The sequence below is a fragment of the Pieris napi genome, chromosome 18 (assembly GCF_905475465.1).
Source record: "Pieris napi chromosome 18, ilPieNapi1.2, whole genome shotgun sequence".
Classification (NCBI taxonomy): domain Eukaryota; kingdom Metazoa; phylum Arthropoda; class Insecta; order Lepidoptera; family Pieridae; genus Pieris; species Pieris napi.
The window spans coordinates 5,991,211-6,013,280 of NC_062251.1; the positions used below are offsets into that span (position 1 = coordinate 5,991,211).

The window sequence follows — 22,070 nt, forward strand, 5'->3', positions numbered from 1 at the left end:
TTGACCCGTTTTCATGACAGTTTAGCTGAGCTATCTTTTCTTGACTTGACGAATGACGTCACGTGTGATGTGACAGTGACATTTGTAAAACTGGAAGTCAATTGTCAAATGTCAGCTGTCATTTGTTACAGTCATCTGTCAGCTGTCAAAAAAAGCTAATGGTATAAATAACTATTCGATCGCAAATTTATTTTGCCCAATTGAAACATCTTTATATATGATAATACTTTAAGCTTATTTACTTGATATGTTAAAAAAAACAACTTACCTATACATATGCTCCGTATGCAGCAAGGACCCAAGCACCAATGAATTGAGGTAAATAGGCTTGATGAGTTGCGATAAAAGCGCCCCCTGTAGGCCGGTGACACACCAGCGCGCCACTTTATCCGAGCACGACATTGTTAGGAGACGCTCGCCCTATAAAAATAACATTTGATATAAATTCCTTTTTAACAAAAAAAAATAACCGATACCTAACTTCACTCACTAAAATGTAATTTAATATGATAGAGTAAACCAGCCTACGGAACATACATAAAAGGCAGTCACAGCCAATAGACATATTATGAGTGCGTTGCCGGCCTTTATATTTATTGTTATTCTAATATAATAATCATGCAGTGGCGCTACAACCATCAGATCTTGGCCTCAGATTGCAAAGATCATCCATCTGTCTGACACATAAAAAAATTGGTTGTCTGTAAAGTCGGTTTACTGACGATAGTTGAATGTGACAACGTCATAAGAAAATACTGATGGAATCGTTGCATAATACAAAAGAAAATTTTAATTTTATTTGTTTGATAGATATTTTGTATATACTAACGAACGAACGCTGCCGAACGCAGAGGCCGATTGTGCCTCTTTGTCGCTCGTTCCGCGCTCTCGCTTGCACTTCAAGCCTTAAATGGAACGCCTCATGCGTCATGTTTTTTTGTGTAGCCCGCTCTATCGAATTATAAGACGTAGTCACGTCAAAAGGTTAAAAGTTTGTGGATCAGTTTACGCACTAGGTCCGTTTGTGCGTAAAGTCCTGGCTAACTAGGCCAACCTAGTTCCTACCAGAAGCACGGAAGTTTTTGACCACTTCGCAGGCTTCACAGAGCGACCTCACTGCTCCGAGGATTTCTGCACGTTGGCTAGCCACAGCCACGCATTCCAGGACAACGTGGGTGAATGATTCCTCTACGCTGAAAGAGCCTCTGCACATGGGGCTGTCTGTTGGCATATTTGAAACATGCTGGTCCTTCGGTCCGGAGACATTCTTGCGAGAGTAAGATGCGCACAGAAAATTCAATGGTGCACAGCGATCGATCGAACCTAATAAACAATTACCTGTAAAACTCCATCCCAAGTTTGTATGAACGCAGACTTCTTTACCGGTATTGTCCCTTCACCGGACTCTATCTTGCTACGAAGCTGCCCTCGAGAGAATCTAAAATCACACATAAAATCACTCTGTCATAATGAACACACGCAAACAGAAAAGAAATGTGTGCGTGTACTAGATGTACACACGTAAGAAGTGAAACTTCTTTGTGACCTTATTTTTCAAAAATGATCTACTATATGCAGCTTAACGAAATTGGTTAAATAAAGTTAAACAAAAGGCTTTTATTATCATAGACATACAAATACAATTATTTCATTTTACCTTATTACTACTAAGATTATTACAAAATTTCATTAATTGTAATAGAATTATTACTATCATTGTTATCATTATTATATATTATAATTAATAGTTATATAAAATATAATAGTTAATATAAAATATAATTTAGTTAAATAACTATTTCTTTAAACACAGTAAATTTTGATACACTGCCTAGCATACAATTTACAAATTAATTGCTGCAAATTGCGATTAGCAAATTTCAAGTCGAAAATGTAATCCGTTGTCAAACTTCAAAGTCAAAAACATACTATATGTCATATTTTAACGCCGATAAAGAAGTTTGACTTCAAAATGCAACATGGCGCGTAACGGAATAATGTGACGCGTAACGCAAAAATATTACACTAAATTTTTTTCCAACCCCGATAAAGAAGTTTCACTTCAAAAACAGAAGAAAAAACCAATTTAATAATGGTCAACGAAGCACAAATACATGAGTAAATAGCTGTACAAATTTGAATTTGAAATTCCTTACCAAAGAGGAGAATATCGTGATTAAAATGGCCAGGACGAAATACGCCAATTTCATATGTAAGGACCTAATATATAGTATACTAGCTGACCCGGCAAACGTTGTTTTGCCATCTATCTTATTTCTAGGACACTTTTTTTTAGTTCAATAAAAATAACATATAATAAAAAATAGAGGCTGATCGTAGAAAATGTAAGGTTGTATGTATGTGTGTGTTGTTGTATTTTAGTATGTTGTATCATAAAAAAAAAGAAATTAAAAATTTTGTCTAAAAAATAAATAAAAAAATTTAAGGGGTGGACTGGACTACCCCTAACATTTAGGGGGATGAAAAATAGATGTTGGCTTATTCTCATAGATGTTGGCTTATTCTCATAGATGTTGGCTTATTCTCATAGATCCCGGATAAGCACAAAAAATTTCATCAAAATCGGTCAAGCTGTTTCGGAGGAGTATGGCAACGAAATCTGTGACACGAGAATTTTATATATTAGATTAGATATGCTTCTACTTTTACATTTACTGCCAGTTCTCAAATCAAGGGCGTAGAACGGAAGAGAAGAACTGGCATAAACTCTCCGCCACTCTTTTTAGTAAATATCCTTAGCGGAATTACTTCTATTCTTCTATCACGAAACAGATACAGACATCTGAAGGAAAAGAAATAGGGTAAGCAAACTAACCTGTTAGGATGTTTATCCCGTTCCGTCTGCGTCTCATGAGGGCTGAATATCCTTCCATCACCACACGGCGCTGTACTTATATATAAATGGAGTTGTCTATTCTCTTTTAATCTATATCCACCTTCCGGCAAAGGTTCTAGATCAGATTCCTCTATTGGCATTCGGGGATCTGAAATAAAAAAAACGTGTGTGTATTATGTCGTGTACATACGTTAGAAGTTATACTTCTTTGGCGTAACAAGATAAAAATCTTTTCAAAAATTTTATCTATCGTCGTTACGTACGTCGTTTCTACGTTTGTAGAAAAACCGACACTAATAGAAAAGATTACTCTCATCATTTTTCCTTATAGATCAGTGCAGATAGCCTTTAAAATAAATAAAAAGTGAAAAAAATTACAGTAGGATGAAACCCATTAGAAAAGGCCCCTCCTTTTTCCCTCCTAGGGAAGGGGATGACGGGTCTGGGCGTTACTGCATACGATTTTTTGCATTTTCCGAGAAGATTTACTATGGTAATATATATATATTTTTTACCATAGGAAAGTAGAGATTTCAACGCACTGAAAGCACATCAACTTTTTGAAAAAAGCTGAAATTTTGACGTCAGAATTTTCGATTGAAAATTAGGGCGTTTTTTCGATATTAATTCAAAATAAGGTGAAAAAATAAATATTTTTAATCAAATAAATTACAGTATATTTGGGACATAATAAGGTAAGTTTTTACCAAATTTTGTTTAAAAAAATAAATTTTTGTAAAAGATAGGAATAAAAAACCAAAAAGTTGGTTTTTTGAATTTTTCACATAAATTTTGAGGTTATGTGAAAAATGTGTGAATACAAAAGTTGTAGATCTTTTTATGACCTACAACTTTGCCATTTAGTTTTTTTCGATAGGACTTTTAGTTTTGCCGGAAATCGAGATAAACCGTTTTTTACCCTTAAAACTCCCCCCCTACCCCTTCCCGACCTCAGATCGACCGTAATTTATTTTTCCTTTCATTTTGATCATATTCCCCTGCTTTTCTAATGGGTTTCATCCTACTGTAATTTTTTTTGGTTTCAAAAATTATCGGCACTGGTCTATTAACGCGCCAAAAGAAGTATAACTTCAAAAATATTTCTACAAAAAGTATAGTATAGTATAGTATGGTTAGAATGGAGGGACGGGTTTCAAATACTGAGGGGGAAACAACTTTTGAATGTACCGCACGCACTCTCCGTTCACGCGATAATGTAGGTAGTAAGTTTACTATAGTAACCCTATTTTGGTACCCTGAAAGAATTCACAAGAGCTGCTTCTTGTATGTATTAGATACATTTTTTATGTATTATTTATGATAGCCTTATCGGTGTTATGTATTAGTAATACATAACTGTAAAGTATTATGTGGAAAATAAATTTTATTATTCACTAAATACTTGTAACATGAAGCACTTTCTATCTTTTACAGAGTAACCCTGCTGAAAACAAGTGAAAAAACTACTTACTTTTAGAACTTGCGTACATCAACAATTGATTATACAGATATCGCTGTAGACAACGCCGCGCGGCCACCTAGAGATAAAATAATGTAATTTTATACAATATTAATTTTGAGGGTACTATCAAAAATTATAATTATCCAGCTACAACTCAGATTGCATTCGTTTCTTTGATCATTTCATAGACAAGTAGATAAAACTTCTGTCTGTAACATATGTATTTTTGATTTGAGACAATTCTTTCCTCACGATGATCAAGTGTTAGATGCGCACATAGACAGAAAGTCCATTGGCGCACAGCCAGGGATCGAACCTACGACCTCAGGGATGAGGGTCGCACACTGAAGCCTAAGCCAACACAGGTTGTAGCGCCACTGTTTTTTTTTTAACTTGATACATATCAGGGCTCAGGTATATACAACTTAAAGGACTACACTACTGACCTCAGCGTGGCAATCGTTGACAGCTCTTCCACTGACCGACATATATTCGCCCGAAACACATTTAGTCCCGGTAGATACTGCTATAATCTGAAAATATATGATTTGGCAATTGACATTTTCCATCGATAAATTATAACTGTCATTTAGACCATAAAATATTTTTGAAAAGCAATATTTTTTTAAGTCGCCAGAATCATTGAGCATTGGTAAAAACTTTTTGGTCACGAAACATAAATAGGAACTAGCTTCCGGAAGGGACAATTAACACTGTACAAGTAATCGAATAAATAACGCTATAATTTAGACCATACAATATAGTCTAGTCGACAAGTTGAAAATGATACAAAATAGAGATACTGCTCTTAAAATTATGTGCGATAGCTCATTGGATCCGGAATGACGTCTATAAACATGTGCCAAAAGCGTGTATTAGCACATAAAAAATTGCAAAAGTTATAAACAATTAAAGATGAAAAAAAAATGGCATTTAGTTTTTTACCAATATTTAACAAACTATTAATATTTAAGAAATTTCAAAAAAAGATTCTGAAAGAGGAGGAAATTTCCAATAAAAAACTCTCTAGGACCCGGAACTCTATCTCCATTATTTAACTCTTGAATAGTTTACTACTATGTAATATAACAAAAATCTTAGCCACAGCAACGCTTGGCCGAGTCTACTAGTTACTAATAAAAACCTTATAATTTAGCCGACCATATCAGTCATTAACATTAAACAATATAATATATATTATAGGAAATAATAATAAACAACATAACACATACAATAAAAAAATAATTTTTTGCATTTGGCTCTAAAACATGACTGATTCATAAAATCACAATAACAACAAATATAAATAGTAAATAAATATATAGGTAAATTGTAATTAATGTAACTAATAAATATCATTTATACAATTGTTTTTCACTGTCCGAAACCCGTAAAATGCCCCACATGTTAGTGAAAATTTAATTTTCCTTACCTTCGACTTCTCGATACCCTCCCCTACGGTCATGACAATTCCAGCCAAGACTTTTCGCTTGGAATGCACCGGATCATTCCGCATAAGTTCGGTGAATTTCTCATTTATCAATCTGAAATTACAAAATAATTTTGATGAACGGATTTAAATGGGAAATTCTTTCATAAAATAATCTTAACATATATAAATTACGTGTCACGTTGTTTGTCCGCTATGGACTCCTAAACTACCGAACCGATTTCAATCAAATTTGCACACCGTGTGCAGTTTGATCTAACTTAAAAGATAGGATAGCTTATATCTCAATTTATACCCGCAATATTATTTTATTGCAAAATACTTGTTTATTATTTGATAGTATAATATATAAAAAAATTACCAATGCGCAATGATTCTGGCCACATAAAAAATAATTTACTTCAAACCGAACAGTCTCTGGGATAGCCAAATGTTCCATGTTGGTATGTATTAAAAAGGCAGGCTAAGTAAAATCACATTAAGGAGAAACGAAGTTCGCGGGGTTTATAGTTATTTTTAGTATTCATATTCATAAGTGTACATTGTGTGACCCATATGAATAAATGATTTTGATGTTTTTTTTTTGCTGCCGACTTAGGGTTGTGGGAGAAGGAAACCAGCATGTCTAAAGGCCGATTTACATTATCTTAGTGTTTAGGAGAGTGCTTTAGGATAGTACTTTAGTTGAAACATGTAAACGCTACTTGCTTTAGTACGGTTCTACTTGACTTTCAAGTTGAATCAAAATAGAATCGCTTTTTAGTTTTGTTTCAAGTGATAAAACCTCCCGCGCCCGCGCTACCCCCGAGATCTTCCCTCGTTGTGTGTAAACACGTAATTTAGTAAAATCTTTAGGAGAGTGCACAAGTGCCGTGAAACGCGTGCGTGTTTTTTGATTTTTAAAGATGGCTAAAGACTGCCTTAAAAGAAGCTATTTTGTTTATTATTTATATTTAGTTTATTTATTTCGAATAAAATCTCGTCTTCTATTTGTTCCATAACTACAGTTAGTATTTTGCGTAGAATAGAGCGTATTTGCCGACGTCGTTGCGCGTTCATTGTGGCGCTGTAATGATACTCTACTGGAAGAAATGTAAACGTTCACTCGCAACGCACTAAAGAACTTGCCTTTCAAGTTGTACTAAAATACTCTCCTAAACACTAAGATAATGTAAATCGGCCCTTAGACCCAAAAATCAACACGTGTCAGACTCAAGGCTGATCACCTACTTGCCTATTAGAAAATTATCACGTAACAAATACAGAAGTCTAAGCTCGACTCAGGGTTCTGGAAGAAGGAAACCAACATGTCTCACACCCAAAAAAGGCTGATCATCTATTTGCCTATTAGAAAAATGATACATAAATCTGTGGCCCAGCCCCAAAAGCTTCTAGCTTCTTCTAAAGAAACTTACTTAGAAACATGATCGGCGATATATTGTGGGAGCGTATTGCAATATGTGGTGGGCGTTGTGATTTGCTCCGTCGGTGTTCCCAGGAGACTGGCCAACGCTGATCTCGAAGCTGCCAGCTTAGATTGCTTTTTACTAGAACCTGTGTTGCAAACACAAAATATTAAAAAAATACATGTCTGTACTTAGGGAGCGTTCAAGTATTACGTCACGCAATTTTTGGACAATTTAACGCGCCGTAACGTTTTTTTGTACGCAAGTATAGTAAAACGTTTCGTGACCACCTAGTGACTTTATACCTAAAAGTTACCATTACAGTGTAAAAGTACTGTAATGTTTTTAAGGTTAAATTTAACAATAACGGCTTAATTTGATCCCCGCCCCGCATCGTAACATTGTACAAAAGGACCCCCCTCTCCCCCAAAATTCGTTACGTATTACTTGAACGGCCCCTTATGTACACGAGTTAGAAGATACTTCTTTGGCATTTGGTATTTAATACATTGAAAGTTTTATTATAACGCATTATCTAGTTAAATAAAGTTTATTTAAATTTCACAAAAAATATTTCTACATAATATTCAAATAAACGACACTTTAAATATTTTAATGACAATTAAATTCATTAAATTCCTAACATATCTTCCTTTTTTCCTCTCTCTAAGTCTCGGAAATCTAAAGTTTTGGATTCGAATAAATATGAACAATAGTTAAAAATTAGTTTGCCAAAGAAGTTTCATTTCTGACATGTACTTTGTACGCACGCACTTTTTTTAAATATGCACACATCAGCTATACGCAAGCAAAATTTATGTTCTATACATACCATATCCTTCGAAAATTTGCTCTTTGATCTTACAGACTGTCTTGAAACGCATGCTATGACTTATTTGTGCTGGAACTGAAATTAAAAAAAATAATAGACCTCCGTTCTAGATTGAGACCTTTCGAGGTGACGGGGTTTTTGCGCTCCTATCTATTATGCATTGTATTGGTAACCTATCGTGGAATATGCTTTTTTTTTATAAAATAGGGGGGCAAACGAGCTTGCTGGACGACCAAAAAGGGCAGTCTGCGCAGCCCATAGACACCCATTTTTAGTGGGTGCGTTGCCGGCCTTTGAGGGAGGAGTAGACTCGCTTTTTGAACATTAAAAGGTGTATTAAGAATATCCTTCCCAAATACACACCATACATACACACAACACAGCATTAGGTATTAGTTAGTTAAAAGTATTTAATACAAATAAATTAATCAGTGACCCTACAAACTTTTTAGGTCCGGGCCTCAAATATCTGTATATGTTTCATGATCATATCAATCTAATAAGCAAGTAGGTGATCAGCCTCCTTTTTAAGTCTAAGGCATGGTTTCCACGCGATGTTTTCCTTCACTGTTCGACTGAAATGCGCACATAGTAAAGTCTATTGCTGTAGCCGGGATCGAACCTACGACCTCAGGGATGAGAGTCGCACGCTGAACCCACTAAGCTAAAAATTAACACTTTTTTTAAATAAAACACTATTTTGACCGGATTGAAGTTATGTATTATTATAAATTTACAACTATTTAACATAATTTTAAATTTATCCGACGTTTCGCGTGCTTTACAGCGGGCGTGGTCACGGTGACTGAAGACAAAAGGTGTTGGATGTCAAAAAGTATCACAGCTGCAGAGAAAGTTGCATTATCTGTATTTATTTCCCCGGAGTTGGTATCGACTAAAAGATGGAGGGTTTTGGCAAAAATGGCTCACGGTGTCCTCTATTTTCGCGGATTGTGTTTCTTTTTGAGATTTTAATTTGGATATTATTGGATCCCAGGTGTTTGACAATTTTAAGCCGTCTTCTCTATTGAAATTGGGGTGTTTTTTGATTTCAATGGCTTCGCGTACCAATCTTCAATCCGGTCAAAATAGTGTTTTATTTAAATGAATAAAAGTTATGTTAATCAAATCCAATACTATGAACACTTTTTTTATTGATTTTTCCTTTCGTAAATTTTTGAACCTTTTTGTATTAATGTCATCTTTGGCTATATCTTCAGAATAATTGTTTTTTTTATAAATAATAGAAGACTCGGCCAAGCGTTGCTGTAGCTAAGATTTTTGTTATATTACATAGTAGTAAACTATTCAAGAGAAACGGCAGGAGAACACCAATCCACCATGCTTTTTTGGTGGTTATGCCATTAAATTGTAGCTTATGTACTTTGGTACTTTCAACACAGCGCCATCTGTTAGAATTGTAGCTATCAAATAATAAACAAATATTTGCAATAAAATAATATTGCAGGTAATTGAGATGTAAGCTATCCTATCTTTTAAGTTGGATCAAACTACACACGGTGTGCAAATTTGATTGATATCGGTTCGGTAGTTTAGGAGTCCATAGCGGACAAACAACGTGACACGTAATTTATATAAATTAAGATTTAGGATACTTAATGGAACAAGCTGAAAATCCAAGTATTTCCGAACCGTTACTAAGGGACCTTCAAAAGAGCGTACCTAAAAGGCAACGCACTTGCAAATTGGTCTAGTAATGACGACTCATTGGTCTAGTGGTTAGTATCGCTGACTGCGAATCCATGGGTCCCGGGTTCGATCCCCGGCTGAGACGAACATCGATGTGATGAGCATTTGGTGTTGTGCTTAGGTCTTGGGTGTTTAAATATGTATTTAAATGTATATATATCTATAATATGTATGTATATCCGTTGCCTAGTACCCATAACACAAGCTTCACCAGCTTAGCATGGGACTAGGTCAATTGGTGTGAATTGTAAAAAGAAAAAAAAAAAAAAAAATCTCCTGGTGTTGCGGGTGCCCATGGGCGGTTCGTATTCCACCTATCCCATAATTCTGAAAGCACTCACCAGTCTCCGAATCCAGTGGTGAACCATCACCTAGAGTTGTACTAAATACAACTCCTGGGAATGTCTCATACACAACATTTACGGGACTTTTGTGTGATGGGAGACTGTATACTGGTGTGAACAATGGGGGTGGTTCATTCACATCTGCGAATATATTTATTTAAAGTTATACATAAAACCCTGGAACACAATTGCAATGGGATAAATGCATAGGTGCAATTCACACGTGGTAGAAGTGAAACCGTCAAAATCTTTGGATTTAATTAAATAAATAAATCCAAAAATTTTGAACTTAATAGTTTAATATCAATTATTAATTTTGATAAAAACTACATTGATTAAAAAAGTTTTTATAATTAATGATATGTCAATTAGACTTTTTTCACTATCTAAATGTAGTTTTAGTATTTATATTTTTTATTTCAATTTTAAATTATAATTTTTAAAGTGAAACTTTTATTACGTCGTCTCAAACTTTTTCGTCTGTGTGTCGCATGTCGCGTGACGGTCGGCCGCGGAGTAGGGATAAAGTGAAAGGCGCTCGTCATAGCAGCCAAGGCCAATATGGCGGCGCCTATAGTTCGCAACAGCTGACCGTGTAGTGTATAGACTATTATTTAATATGTGTATATAATCTAAATAATTGTTAAGTATTATGTATGTCGTACTCTCTAAGACACAGAGTTCAATAAAAATATTAGTGGGAGACTTAGTCTACTTTTATTATTTCCCATTATCATTACAATTTTCCAAGTATCTTAATCTTAATTTTAAGATTGATAAAGCGATTTTATACCCTTAATGGAATATTATTCCGAAATTTAGTTAAATTTCTATAATGTGAAAAAAAAATTCACTTTTACCGTGGTTTCATAAAACCACACAGTCCTTTTTTATGTTTCTCTTAAGTTAATCTTTACTTTGATAAAAACTAATCAAATTAGTTTGAAAATTGTTGAAACGAAAAAGCGACATGTTTTCTTTTCAAATCACAACGATGCTAAAGAAGTTTCCACTTAAAAAACCAGTGGCGCTACAACCTTTTAGGTCAAGGCCTCAAATTTCTAATAGGCAGATAGCTTTAATTTCCTGACACACGCCGTCGACTTCCGATTTCCTTACGATGTTTTCCTTCGGACGATCGATAACTCCATTGGTACCAACACTTAATTTGGGGCACCGTCATTCTTAATTATCCTTATATTTCGTTTTAGGGTGTAACCATTGATATACAAAAAACCCAAGATGCACACTCAACGTCAAAAAAACGTCCTCAAAAAATGAGCGCAACATTCTAAATTGTGCGCTCATTTCAAATAGTCTCGCGTCTAATAAGTGGAGTCGATGTCATTTATTTGTGTTTTTTTTTATAAATAAATTTATGTACTTTTGAACTTTTTTGTGTGTAGTTTTTGACAAATATATTTACGCTATATAAAGTGTAGGTCAGGAGGTAGCCAATTTAACATTTTTTTTTAATTTAAAGAAAAAACTTTTTAACCGGATTAAAGTTATGTATTATTATAAATTTACAACTATTTAACATCCAACACCTTTTGTGTTCAGTCACCGTGACCACGCACGCTGTAAAACACCCGAAAAGTCGGATAAATTTAAAATAAATTATGTTAAATAGTTGTAAATAAAAAAGTCATGTTCGACTCCACTCAATACCTTGTCCTACCGACGACGGTCGGTCGTAAAATTTTATTGCTTTAAGGACGTATACACTGCGTTGTAATAACAACTTTAAGCAATTCGCGTAAGGTTGATTTTGCAATAATATATGCTTGTAACATATACTGTTATAGACATACTGTTATAGAAAGGGACAGAAATAGTGTTTCGGGACACTTTCGAGCGTTACTTTTATTCGTTGCATCTTGTTTTTTGTATATCAATGGGTGTAACCTAAAAAATATTCACTTACCACGGGTTTCTTTAACCGGCAATGGTACTAGTGTCTCCTGCAAAACGCTTGACTCCTCAACTTGGCTGGGCTTTAGTGGGAGTTGGAATTTTGGCACTGAAATTAAAGAAACAAATGTTATAAAGCGGCTTGACGGCGGGACGGTCTAGTGGTTAGTACCCCTGACTGCGAATCCATGGGTTCGATCCCCGGCTGAGACAAACATCGATGTGATGAGCATTTGGTGTTGTGCTTAGGTGGGTGTTTAAATATGTATTTATATGTCTATCTATCTATAATTATGTATATCCGTTGCCTAGTCCCCATAACACAAGCTTCACCAGCTTAGCATGGGACTAGGTCAATTGGTGTGAATTGTCTTTAAAAAAAAAAAACTATTTTAATCAATTATTTATCAACGCGACACACGTAGATACGTTCCACCATACGTATACGCAACGCACATGTAACACGTCCTCTATCTAATATAGCATTCCTTTCCGGGAATAAGTGATCCCTTCCCGATAAAAAAAGCCCGTTAGAGCCTTCGACACGTTTTAACGGATCCAGATTTAATAACATTTGCCATCGACAACTATAACTTCTAAAACACCTTTAAAGAAAAAACTTTTTGACCGGATTGAAGTTATGTATTATTATAAATTTACAACTATTTAACATAATTTTAAATTTAACCGACTCAAGAATTAAAATCTCAAGAAAAACAATCCGCGAAAATAGAGGACACCGTGAGCCATTTTTGCCAAAACCCTCCGTCTTTTAGTCGATACCAACTCCGGGGAAATAAATACAGATAATACAACTTTTTCTACAGCTGTGATACTTTTTGACATTCAACACCTTTTGTCTTCAGTCACCGTGACCACGCACGCTGTAAAGCACGCGAAACGTCGGATAAATTTAAAATTATGTTAAATAGTTGTAAATTTATAATAATACATAACTTCAATCCGGTCAAAAAGTTTTTTCTTTAAATGTGTAAAGGTTATGTCAATCAAAGACAATTCTAAAACACCTGCCAGCCTGCCTAATGGCCAGCTCTTGAGATATCTAGAGGGCCACCAGCTGATCAGCGATAAACAGTACGGCTTTCGTCGTGGTCTTTCAGCTGGTAACCTTCTTATACATATGGGCAGAGGCAATTGAGGCCAAGGGGAAAGTGCTAGCGGTTAGTTTGGATATAGCAAAAGCTTTCGATCGAGTGTGGCATAAAGCTTCTCTCGAAGCTTCCAGCCTACGGACTTCCCGAGAAATTATGCGACTGGAACTCCAGTTTTCTGGCCGATCGGAGCATTAAGTTCGTCATCAATGGAGCATGTTCCGACCTTAAACCCGTAAACGCTGGAGTCCCACAAGGCTGTATCCTATCCCCAACTCTGTTCCTTCTGCATATCAATGATATCTTATCAATAATGATTGCTTCATTGAAAAAAAACTTAAAAAATGCATCAAAAACTCACCAGCTGCGTGTACAACTTGATCATTGCTAAAATCAATGTCATTATTTTTCGGCATTATCTGTCCGGCATTCGCCAACAGTGTATTAAGACAGACCTTTGCCGCATTGGCTCTTGCGTCGCGCTTGCTTGTGCCGTGGCCTTTAAATGTCATATCAGCCGCCTAGAATATAAAACCTCTCTTAAAAAATGTCTAATTTGCCTCTGCAATGTACACTTTCATAGAATTTTAAATGTCATAGCCGGCTCAAATACAAAACCTTTGAAGGAAAATCTAAAATCTGTCATGTGGATCTGATATAGGTACATCTATATATATATAATTCTTCTGTGAGTGTGTATGTCACTGAACTTCTCTCAAACGACTGGACCGATTTTGATGAAATTTTTTGTGTGTGTTCAAGGGGATCTGGGAATGGTTTAGATTCACAAATCAGCCCGCCAGATGGCGCTGCAGTCGGTACTTTCATACTTTGCTTTACTAATTGCTTGAAATATCATGCAGGACAACGTCTGTCGGGTCCACTAGTCTATATATATAAAAATGAAACCCGTTTTCCGTTGTCACGACATAACATGAAAACGGCTTGACCGATTTGTCTGATTTTTTTTTTATAATATTCCTTGAAGTACGAGGATGGTTCATACGGAGCAAAAATTTTAAAAAATTGAGTGAAAAAGTCTAAAAACAACACTTTTCTATATTCCCATACAAAATATTCGTGATAATACTTAAAAGTCAATTTGAACTTTAATACCATATCATAAAGTTCAAGTGTTAGTGGAGGGGTTCCGGGAAGGTAAATTTTTATTTTTTGACATAATGTATTTGTTGTCTTATCAGTTTTCTTTTTTTTTATCTTACTAGCTAGACCGGTGTCCCGAATAGCAGAATAAGTATTTTAAACAAATAAAGAATCGACTGTTAGGCGGTACGATGTTCGCCAGGCCAGCTAGTATATATATATATATATATATATATATCTCATATATACTACATCCTATAATGTAAACATTATCAAATACAATATCTTTGAAGGAAAATCTAGAATCTCTCATGCGCCTATAATGTAAACATTATTTAATACAAAATCTTTCTAGAAATGTCTATGCAATACACATATAGTTTGTAATTTTAAAGTATATTATTCAATTAATGTTATCTGTTTAATATCTTTAAATTTCTTAAAGTAATACAAGAAGCATATTGTAATGCAAACTCTATTTGTTCAGTGACATAAAAATATATTATCAGGCAGCTAAAATCTCTCTAAATAACGAGATAGAAAACCTACTCTGTTTTGATAAGTTTATAACTTATTACTTGTCATCAATAATAAATTTTAATTGATTTTGTTCTGTAATATCTAAATTATTATTATTACCCCAGTCTTTGCTATTTTTTTTATTAATTAATTTTAATTGAATTTTTTATTAATCAATTGGAAATTTAGTTGCACTGTCTCATATTTTAAGTTCTATGTTTTTTTTTAATGGCTCTGGCACGGTTTGTGCATTAGCCAACGTCAAGTATAAGATTTTTATAATTCGTGCTTGTCTTTAGAAATTCGACCGTGTCCTCCATGTACGGTTTAGGCACTCGCCCGGTACCGCACAACCCTCCCAAAGGCCGAGTACAAATTTAAATTAAATTAAAACTTGCCCTCGAACCGGGAATCGAACCCGGTACCCCTCACCTAGCTGCCACTTAATAAGACCGCTAGGCTATGAGGCCCCTATTTAAACGTTACTTGTGCAGACACAATTAAATGTCAAAGTCTCTAGTCTATGCTTGTTAACATAATACTTACAGTAACTGCCACAGTAAAGCTGGGACAGTGCGGCGGGCCTCTATAGTCGAGCACAGTGTATGTTACTTTGATACCCAGCTCATTGAGGGCTGATACAGGTGACTTCGCACCTGATGACACAGATTCCGCTGCTCTAGTTAACACCTGCAATTAATTATTAATTAAACATTCATAGGGATTTTAAAAAAATGTTGCCTTCTGGAACAGGGAGCGTTCAAGTCAAATCGAGTGTACTCCTCCCTCAAAGGCCGGCAACGCACCCACTAAAAATGGGTGTCTATGGGCGGCGAAGACTGCCTTTTTAGGTCGTCCCGCAAGCTCGTTTGCCACCCTATTATATAAAAAAAAGGATTATGTAACGAATTTTTTATTTGGGATAAAACGTTACAATACGGTTCGGGGATTGAATTAAGCGTTATTGGTAATATTATCTTTTAGGTATAAAGAGTCACTGGGTGGTAACGCGTTACGACGCGTTACTTGGGGGGGGGAGGGGCTTCAAGAATATCCAAAAATTGCGTGACGTTATACTTGATACCCTATATATTTCTTTGACAGCCGGGTTGGATAACCGCTGGGTTGAAAGTTGACAAGGTCCGTGGGGTCCTAGCGCTATAAGTCTTTTTAAGGAAATAGCAAAAATCATTGTCAGCTCATTGGTCTAGTGGTAAGTACCCCTGACTGCGAATCCACGGGTCCCGGGTTCGATCCCCGGCTGAGACAAACATCAATGTGATGAGCATTTGGTGTTGTCCTTAGGTCTTGGGTGTTTAAATATGTATTTATATCTTTATCTATCTATTATATGTATGTATATCCGTTGCCTAGTACCCATAACACAAGCTTCACCAGCTTAGCATGGGACTAGGTCAATTGGTGTGAAATGTTCAATCATAAAAAAAAAAGGTTAGTCGACATCACAGGAGACCGAAGATCTGGCAGCTACCTCGGACAAAGAATTAGTCTAGCTATTCAAAGGGGGAACGCTGCCAGCATCTTCGGAACCTTGCCTAAAGGGACTTCTTTTAATAATTTATTTTAAGGTTAGTTATAGTTTTTAGTTAAGAAAATTGTTCATCAATAAATGTATATATATCGTAATAATGTCATAGCTATATAGATATATAAAAAGATTTTTAGAGTAATTTTAAATGAGGACAACGATATTTTTTTAATGTAATAGGAGGCAAACTGGCAGGCTCACTTGAGGTTAAGACACTCACATTGCCAGAAGGCTCGCAAATGCGTTGCCGGCCTTTTAAGAATTGGTACGCTCTTTTCTTGAAGAAGTCGTATTGGTTCGGAAATACTACAGTTTTACGCCTTAAGAATCAAGAACAAATACTAAAATGTAATGTATGAAAGATTCTTACTTGGTAATTAATAGTAAAGCCAACTTGTATCCTCTTAGCTGGAGGTCCTTCACTGCCATCTCCATATCCTGAAAGTAATAACAATTTAGAGGAAGTAACATATTAAAAAAAAAATTGCACAGAAACATTTATATATAAGTACTAGCTGATTCGGCAAACGTCGTTTTACTGTGCGTTATCATTTATAATAAAAAAATAGGGGTTGATCGGAGAGGGGTGAAAGTTAGGGGTTGTATGTATTTTTTAATGGTGTATCAAAAAAATAAATAATAATAAGTTAGGGGTGGACTAAATATTAACATAACATTTAGGAGGATGAAAAAGAGATGTTGTCCGATTCTTAAACATACCCAATATGCACACAAAACATCATGAGAATCGGTCAAGCCGTTTCGGAGGAGTTTAACTACAAACACCGCGACACGAGAATTATATATATTAGATTTTCCTTGCACCGACTATTAACAGTCACACAATGCAAAAAACTAAGAAACAACAACTATGAATAGATAGAAGTCATTTAACAAATAACTTATAAATCTACCTTTAAGTAATTCAAACCTCTTTGGTTAAAACACAATTTTACATAAGGGGCCATCCATAAAGTACGTCACACGAATTTTAGGACTTTTGAACCCCTCCCCCCGTCGTATGTATTTAAAAATAATCGTTGTAATAACAACTTTAAACAATTCGCGTAAGGTTGATTTTGCAATAATATATGCTTGTAACTTATAGAAAGAGACAGAAATAGTGTTTCGGGACACTTTCGATCGTTACTTTTATTCGAGACTGTGCATCTTGGGTTTTTTGTATATCAATGGTTTTAGTATTTCAAATTTTAACATGTGACGTCACAAAAGTATTGACCCCCCCCATGCCTCTTGTCGCACGATGTCACATTTCGGTGATACCCTCCCACCCCTCCCTCCATACCCTACCTCCCACGTGTGACGTACTTTATGGATGGCCCCTAACAAGCTATAAATAGCAGGATTAATCACAGGAATACATGATAAGACCCCTTATAACTCCTGATGGAGAAATGGTCCAGTATTCTGTCAGAATGGTGGCGTGGTAAAGGACCACCACATAAGCCAAGGAATATGATGAATATAATGTAGACGCAAACAATACGACCTTATGTTTTTACACGCTATTTGCAACGGTTTAATTGACTGTCCTGACTTATTGTCGCTTTCACTATTTAACACCCCTTCTTCATACAATACAAGGCAAACCCAATTTAAAATTCCTCGATCTAATACAAACTATTTACGTAACTCAGTCATGTATCGTATACCTTCAGATTATAACACAAATTACCAGCAAATAGATATACCTATTTAATGTTACTAAAAAATTTTTTTTAAACATAATAATTAAAAAAAAACTTAAATAATTTAAAAATTCTTCCTTTGTTTAATACAAATATATTGTGATGAGCAATGAACTTGAATTTATTATAAATACATATATACTTTGTATATTTATTTGTATTTGTATAGGTGAAATTGTGCTTTGTGTATGTTTAAATGTGTATTCCGTTTTGGCTATTGTGTAATTGTTTGAATATTGTTTAATAAGTAGCTGTAGGAATACCGTTGATCAAATAAATAAATAACATTTACAAACATGATGGGATATTTATAGCAAAGGACAATAAATGTGAATGGAGTGGGGGACGTCTTTTATAAGTAAGAAACAACCGCTTATAACTTCACCGAGGTAAGAAGAAAAGGTTCAGTAATTTGACAGAATGGTGTCCGACAGAAAAGGTGGTAGAGGATGACCTCATAAGCCAAGGAATGACATTAACAAACAAAGCCAATTGACACAATGATATAATTCATTTGAATACTTAAGTATTGTATTCGAATAAAATACTTTTATTTTTATTTAAAGAAACAACCATACTGTTTAACTAAATTAATGGGTTCGATAAAACCTTGGCTTGGTTCGATAAAATCCAAGCAGGCCAATCTCCGGGCTAAGCTAGTTTTGAACAAAACTATGCATTAGTATAAATATTTACCATTAGCCATGTTGTCAGGATGTTATAATCCAATTCTATATATTGTGTGAGAATCCACAAACACAAATTCAATATCCACACCAGTAACACGACTTGTTCCAATGTGTGATTAAGACAACTGACATATGTAGTTTTTAAAACTACCCTCATTATACAAAATTCTTAATTCAAATTTTTATAATGCACAAACGTTTTTACGAAACTTAAAAATAAAGCATCTGTTCTCTTTGATTTTTCACTAGACAATATACATCCTGTAATTGTCAAAGTAATTTATTTCATACAAGGTGCAAGTACAAAATTGCCAGTCCATATACTAAGATTAAATACCAGCCATAGCTCATTCTTTATGTATAAAAAGAGTTTCAAGTACAATAAATAAGAACTCACTATTTCTCTCCCGTTTTGTGGTTCTCTTCATATCTGGTGACGGTTTACCATTTAACTAAAAAAATAAAAACAAATTTAATCCAGGTCACATCAATTTCCAATAAAGGCATTGTTTTAGATTAAACAGTACAAGAGGCCGATCACCTACTTATTTATCCAATTAATTAATTATCTAATTATATGTCAGGTTATAGGAATTTAGAAGTTTTTTATGGCATTTTGAATGTAAAAGAAAAGGTGAACCAATATCTTAGTATCTCAAACTAGTATCTCTATTCTCTAGTATTTATATGGGTGTACTTATGTCAGTCAGTAATAAAAAGTCATGCTTCAAAATTAATTATATATATCCACAGGCTTGCATGGAAATTGTAAGGAACTGCAACCATTATATTATATTCCTCATCACATGTTAAAGCAGTTTCAAATTGTAATAAAATAATAAATAAGAAAGCCAAACTTTCATCTCTATTAGTAAGTCACAAATATGAGCGTGTCATGGGAATAACACGCAAACACATTGTATCAAGGCACCCGTGAATGTGTAGGAGTCATAGTCAGCTATCCGCCCCTCGCCATATTGTAAGGAGAGAAACAACAATTATGCATGTAAAATTATTTAATTAGTCTTGTTGTCCCACTGGATTATTAATTTTATACATATAATATATGAGTTCTCATAAAAATTAATATATTTACTTACGTTGCTGATAGGACCTTTGCTGGAACACATGATAATCATATTAGAAGACTTTAATATACCATTAAAACAACTTTCTAAATTTAGCAGGATAGTTGATCATTGGAAAATCAATAGAATGCTTTTGCAGAAAGTGTATTTTATCAAATTCCGATTATGCACCTGCGTATACAGAAATAGAAAAGTAAGACAAATCTGTGCCCTATATAATTTCTATATTTATTAAAAGTGACAAGGATATATTATTCTTTTGAACTATGCTTGAAATAAACGTAAGAATAAATTATATTAATTATTCATTTTTTTTTAAATAAATTCCCTTTTCTTCTTCTATACCTTCAGAATTGAAGATCTACATTTACCTTAAACAAAATAAAACAATAGAGTACCTATCTAACATTTTAATTTAAGGCATATTGTGGTAAAGGGACCTAAGATAAAATCATGGAAAAACAATATTGTTTTGCCATAATGCGGCTTTTTATGTAGTGCCCGTAGGTTATAATTAGATCATAACTGCTTAAAAACGTTCTGTATATTAAAGTAATGTAATTTTAATTGATAAACTATACCAAAACTATTTCTATACTTACTCTTAATTATTTGAAATCACTAGTCAGTAGTCACTACTACTTGGTTTTATCAGTATAACACCCGTGATGTAAACAATTAATAACACAGGTTAACAACAGCTGTCAGCTGTGGCAATAAACACAACCACAGCTCAAAAATTATACCTACCAAAACTGACGCATTCTTGTTGGCTAATACATATTATTGACTTACATACATATTTTTATTTGTGACAAAGTTCATCGAAGTTCTTGAATAATTTACGCGTCTTTTAGTTGCTAACACAGTCGGACTGCAACTCAGTAATATTGAGAGAGAAAAAGTTGTATAAACTGTGTGTCAAGTTTAGTAAAATAGGTTGATATTAACGTTTAAAATGTTAATAATAACATAGTTTAAGAAAACTAATATGGATTTAAAAAGTTTGGTCCCTGTGGCAATATATCATAAAATTCTTCTAAAGCAGCATGCAAGTGGGGCATGGCACAAAAACTTTGGGAAACACTGCATTACAGGCATGCATTGCGATAATTATCAATATACATTTAATATGGTATAATAATATGATGTTACAATTTGATTTTCTTCGTATATTCTGCCACACACAATGGCGCGAAAATTTATTTTATGTTTTTATATGAGACAATGTTGGAAAATTTCAATTTGAGCGCCGGGTTTTCCTTAAATTAAATGTATTATTTCTTCATTGAATTATATCTTCTAATAATAAAACTGGTTATTTATATTTAAACATACTTACTTAAATAATAATAATCAAGCCTTTTTTATTTCCTTTAATTCCAATTCATTTATTGCTAGTAAGTAGTAGGGTTGTCGCAACACTTTCTAGATGATCTTTGTTAATAGTCTGCCAGTGTTTTCCTGCTATTTCTATCTAGTCAACAACCCACCTTCTTTTTTGCCTGTCCACTTTTTTTCCCAGGTGATTCGTAAACATACTTTAGGGGAATTTTTATATGAGTCACTACAGTAGCCGTAACGTTTACCATATGTGTCGAAACGAAATATTTCATGTTAAAATTATATGATTTTCAGTATCCGTTATTAACTAGTGAATATATTAAACAGTAAAATTTTTGGAACGAAGTTCCTTATCGCGCGTTGTGAAAGGGGGCTAGACGGAAAAAATTCTTACGAAAAGTTGTCACGATACTTTTTTGCTATTGTAATACACCGGTTCTCGTCCGATCACCGAAGTTAAGCAACGTCGGGCGAGGTCAGTACTTGGATGGGTGACCGCCTGGGAACACCTCGTGATGTTGGTTTTTTTTTCGTAAGAATGGTGTCGAGAAAATCTATCATACTGTTATGATACCAATTAACATATAAATTAATCGAAAGGAATTTCGTTCCATCCGGGTGTCCCTTGACACCTCTAAAGTTTTTTTTTGTAGGTTTAACTTAATGATTTATTTTCTTCGGTTACCTATTGTAATTTAAGAATAAATTTCATAGCTTTTGCCAGCTCTGAGTCGTCTTGCTGTCAGCTCAACAAAGTGTGAAATCTAAATTTTTTCTTACTTTGTAACATTTCACCACGCGATCAGCCGTTGAAATCACGGTTCTGTAAGGCCACGAATGATGTGGAATGGACCTTGGCACAGCAAGGGCCATTCACATTGGCCAATTCGCCCTGATCTGTTAAGGTGGGGGAGGTTGGATATAATGCTTGCAGGGTTGCGTCAGTATCCCTTCTTTTGGGTACATGAACCCATGTTCTCC

At 34.6% G+C, this 22,070-nt stretch overlaps 1 protein-coding gene and 1 pseudogene across 3 annotated transcripts in view; one reads left to right on the top strand and one right to left on the bottom strand.

Moving 5' to 3' along the window:
- LOC125058538 (double-stranded RNA-specific editase Adar) overlaps nt 1-20,455 on the bottom strand; it is a 53,675-nt gene extending 33,220 nt beyond the window's left edge. Inside the window, exons 1-16 of one of the 3 annotated variants that reach the window (XM_047662626.1) lie at nt 20,348-20,455; nt 19,758-19,916; nt 19,055-19,109; nt 16,630-16,697; nt 15,257-15,400; nt 13,449-13,608; nt 11,989-12,084; nt 10,059-10,202; nt 8,008-8,082; nt 7,185-7,323; nt 5,752-5,863; nt 4,766-4,852; nt 4,329-4,395; nt 2,837-3,005; nt 1,339-1,438; nt 269-420 (exon numbers count right to left, since the gene is read on the bottom strand). In XM_047662626.1, the coding sequence (XP_047518582.1) occupies nt 269-420; nt 1,339-1,438; nt 2,837-3,005; nt 4,329-4,395; nt 4,766-4,852; nt 5,752-5,863; nt 7,185-7,323; nt 8,008-8,082; nt 10,059-10,202; nt 11,989-12,084; nt 13,449-13,608; nt 15,257-15,400; nt 16,630-16,697; nt 19,055-19,109; nt 19,758-19,796 (1,607 nt within the window). In that variant the 5' untranslated portion in view covers nt 19,797-19,916; nt 20,348-20,455. Of the gene's footprint in view, nt 1-268; nt 421-1,338; nt 1,439-2,836; nt 3,006-4,328; nt 4,396-4,765; nt 4,853-5,751; nt 5,864-7,184; nt 7,324-8,007; nt 8,083-10,058; nt 10,203-11,988; nt 12,085-13,448; nt 13,609-15,256; nt 15,401-16,629; nt 16,698-18,664; nt 18,791-19,054; nt 19,110-19,757; nt 19,917-20,347 lie in introns of those variants that run through there. The other 2 variants (XM_047662627.1, XM_047662628.1) reach the window with 2 other exon arrangements.
- Nucleotides 20,456-21,488: 1,033 nt separating this feature from the next.
- On the top strand, nt 21,489-21,613 carry LOC125058996 (annotated as a pseudogene).
- The last annotated feature ends 457 nt before the right edge of the window (nt 21,614-22,070 follow it).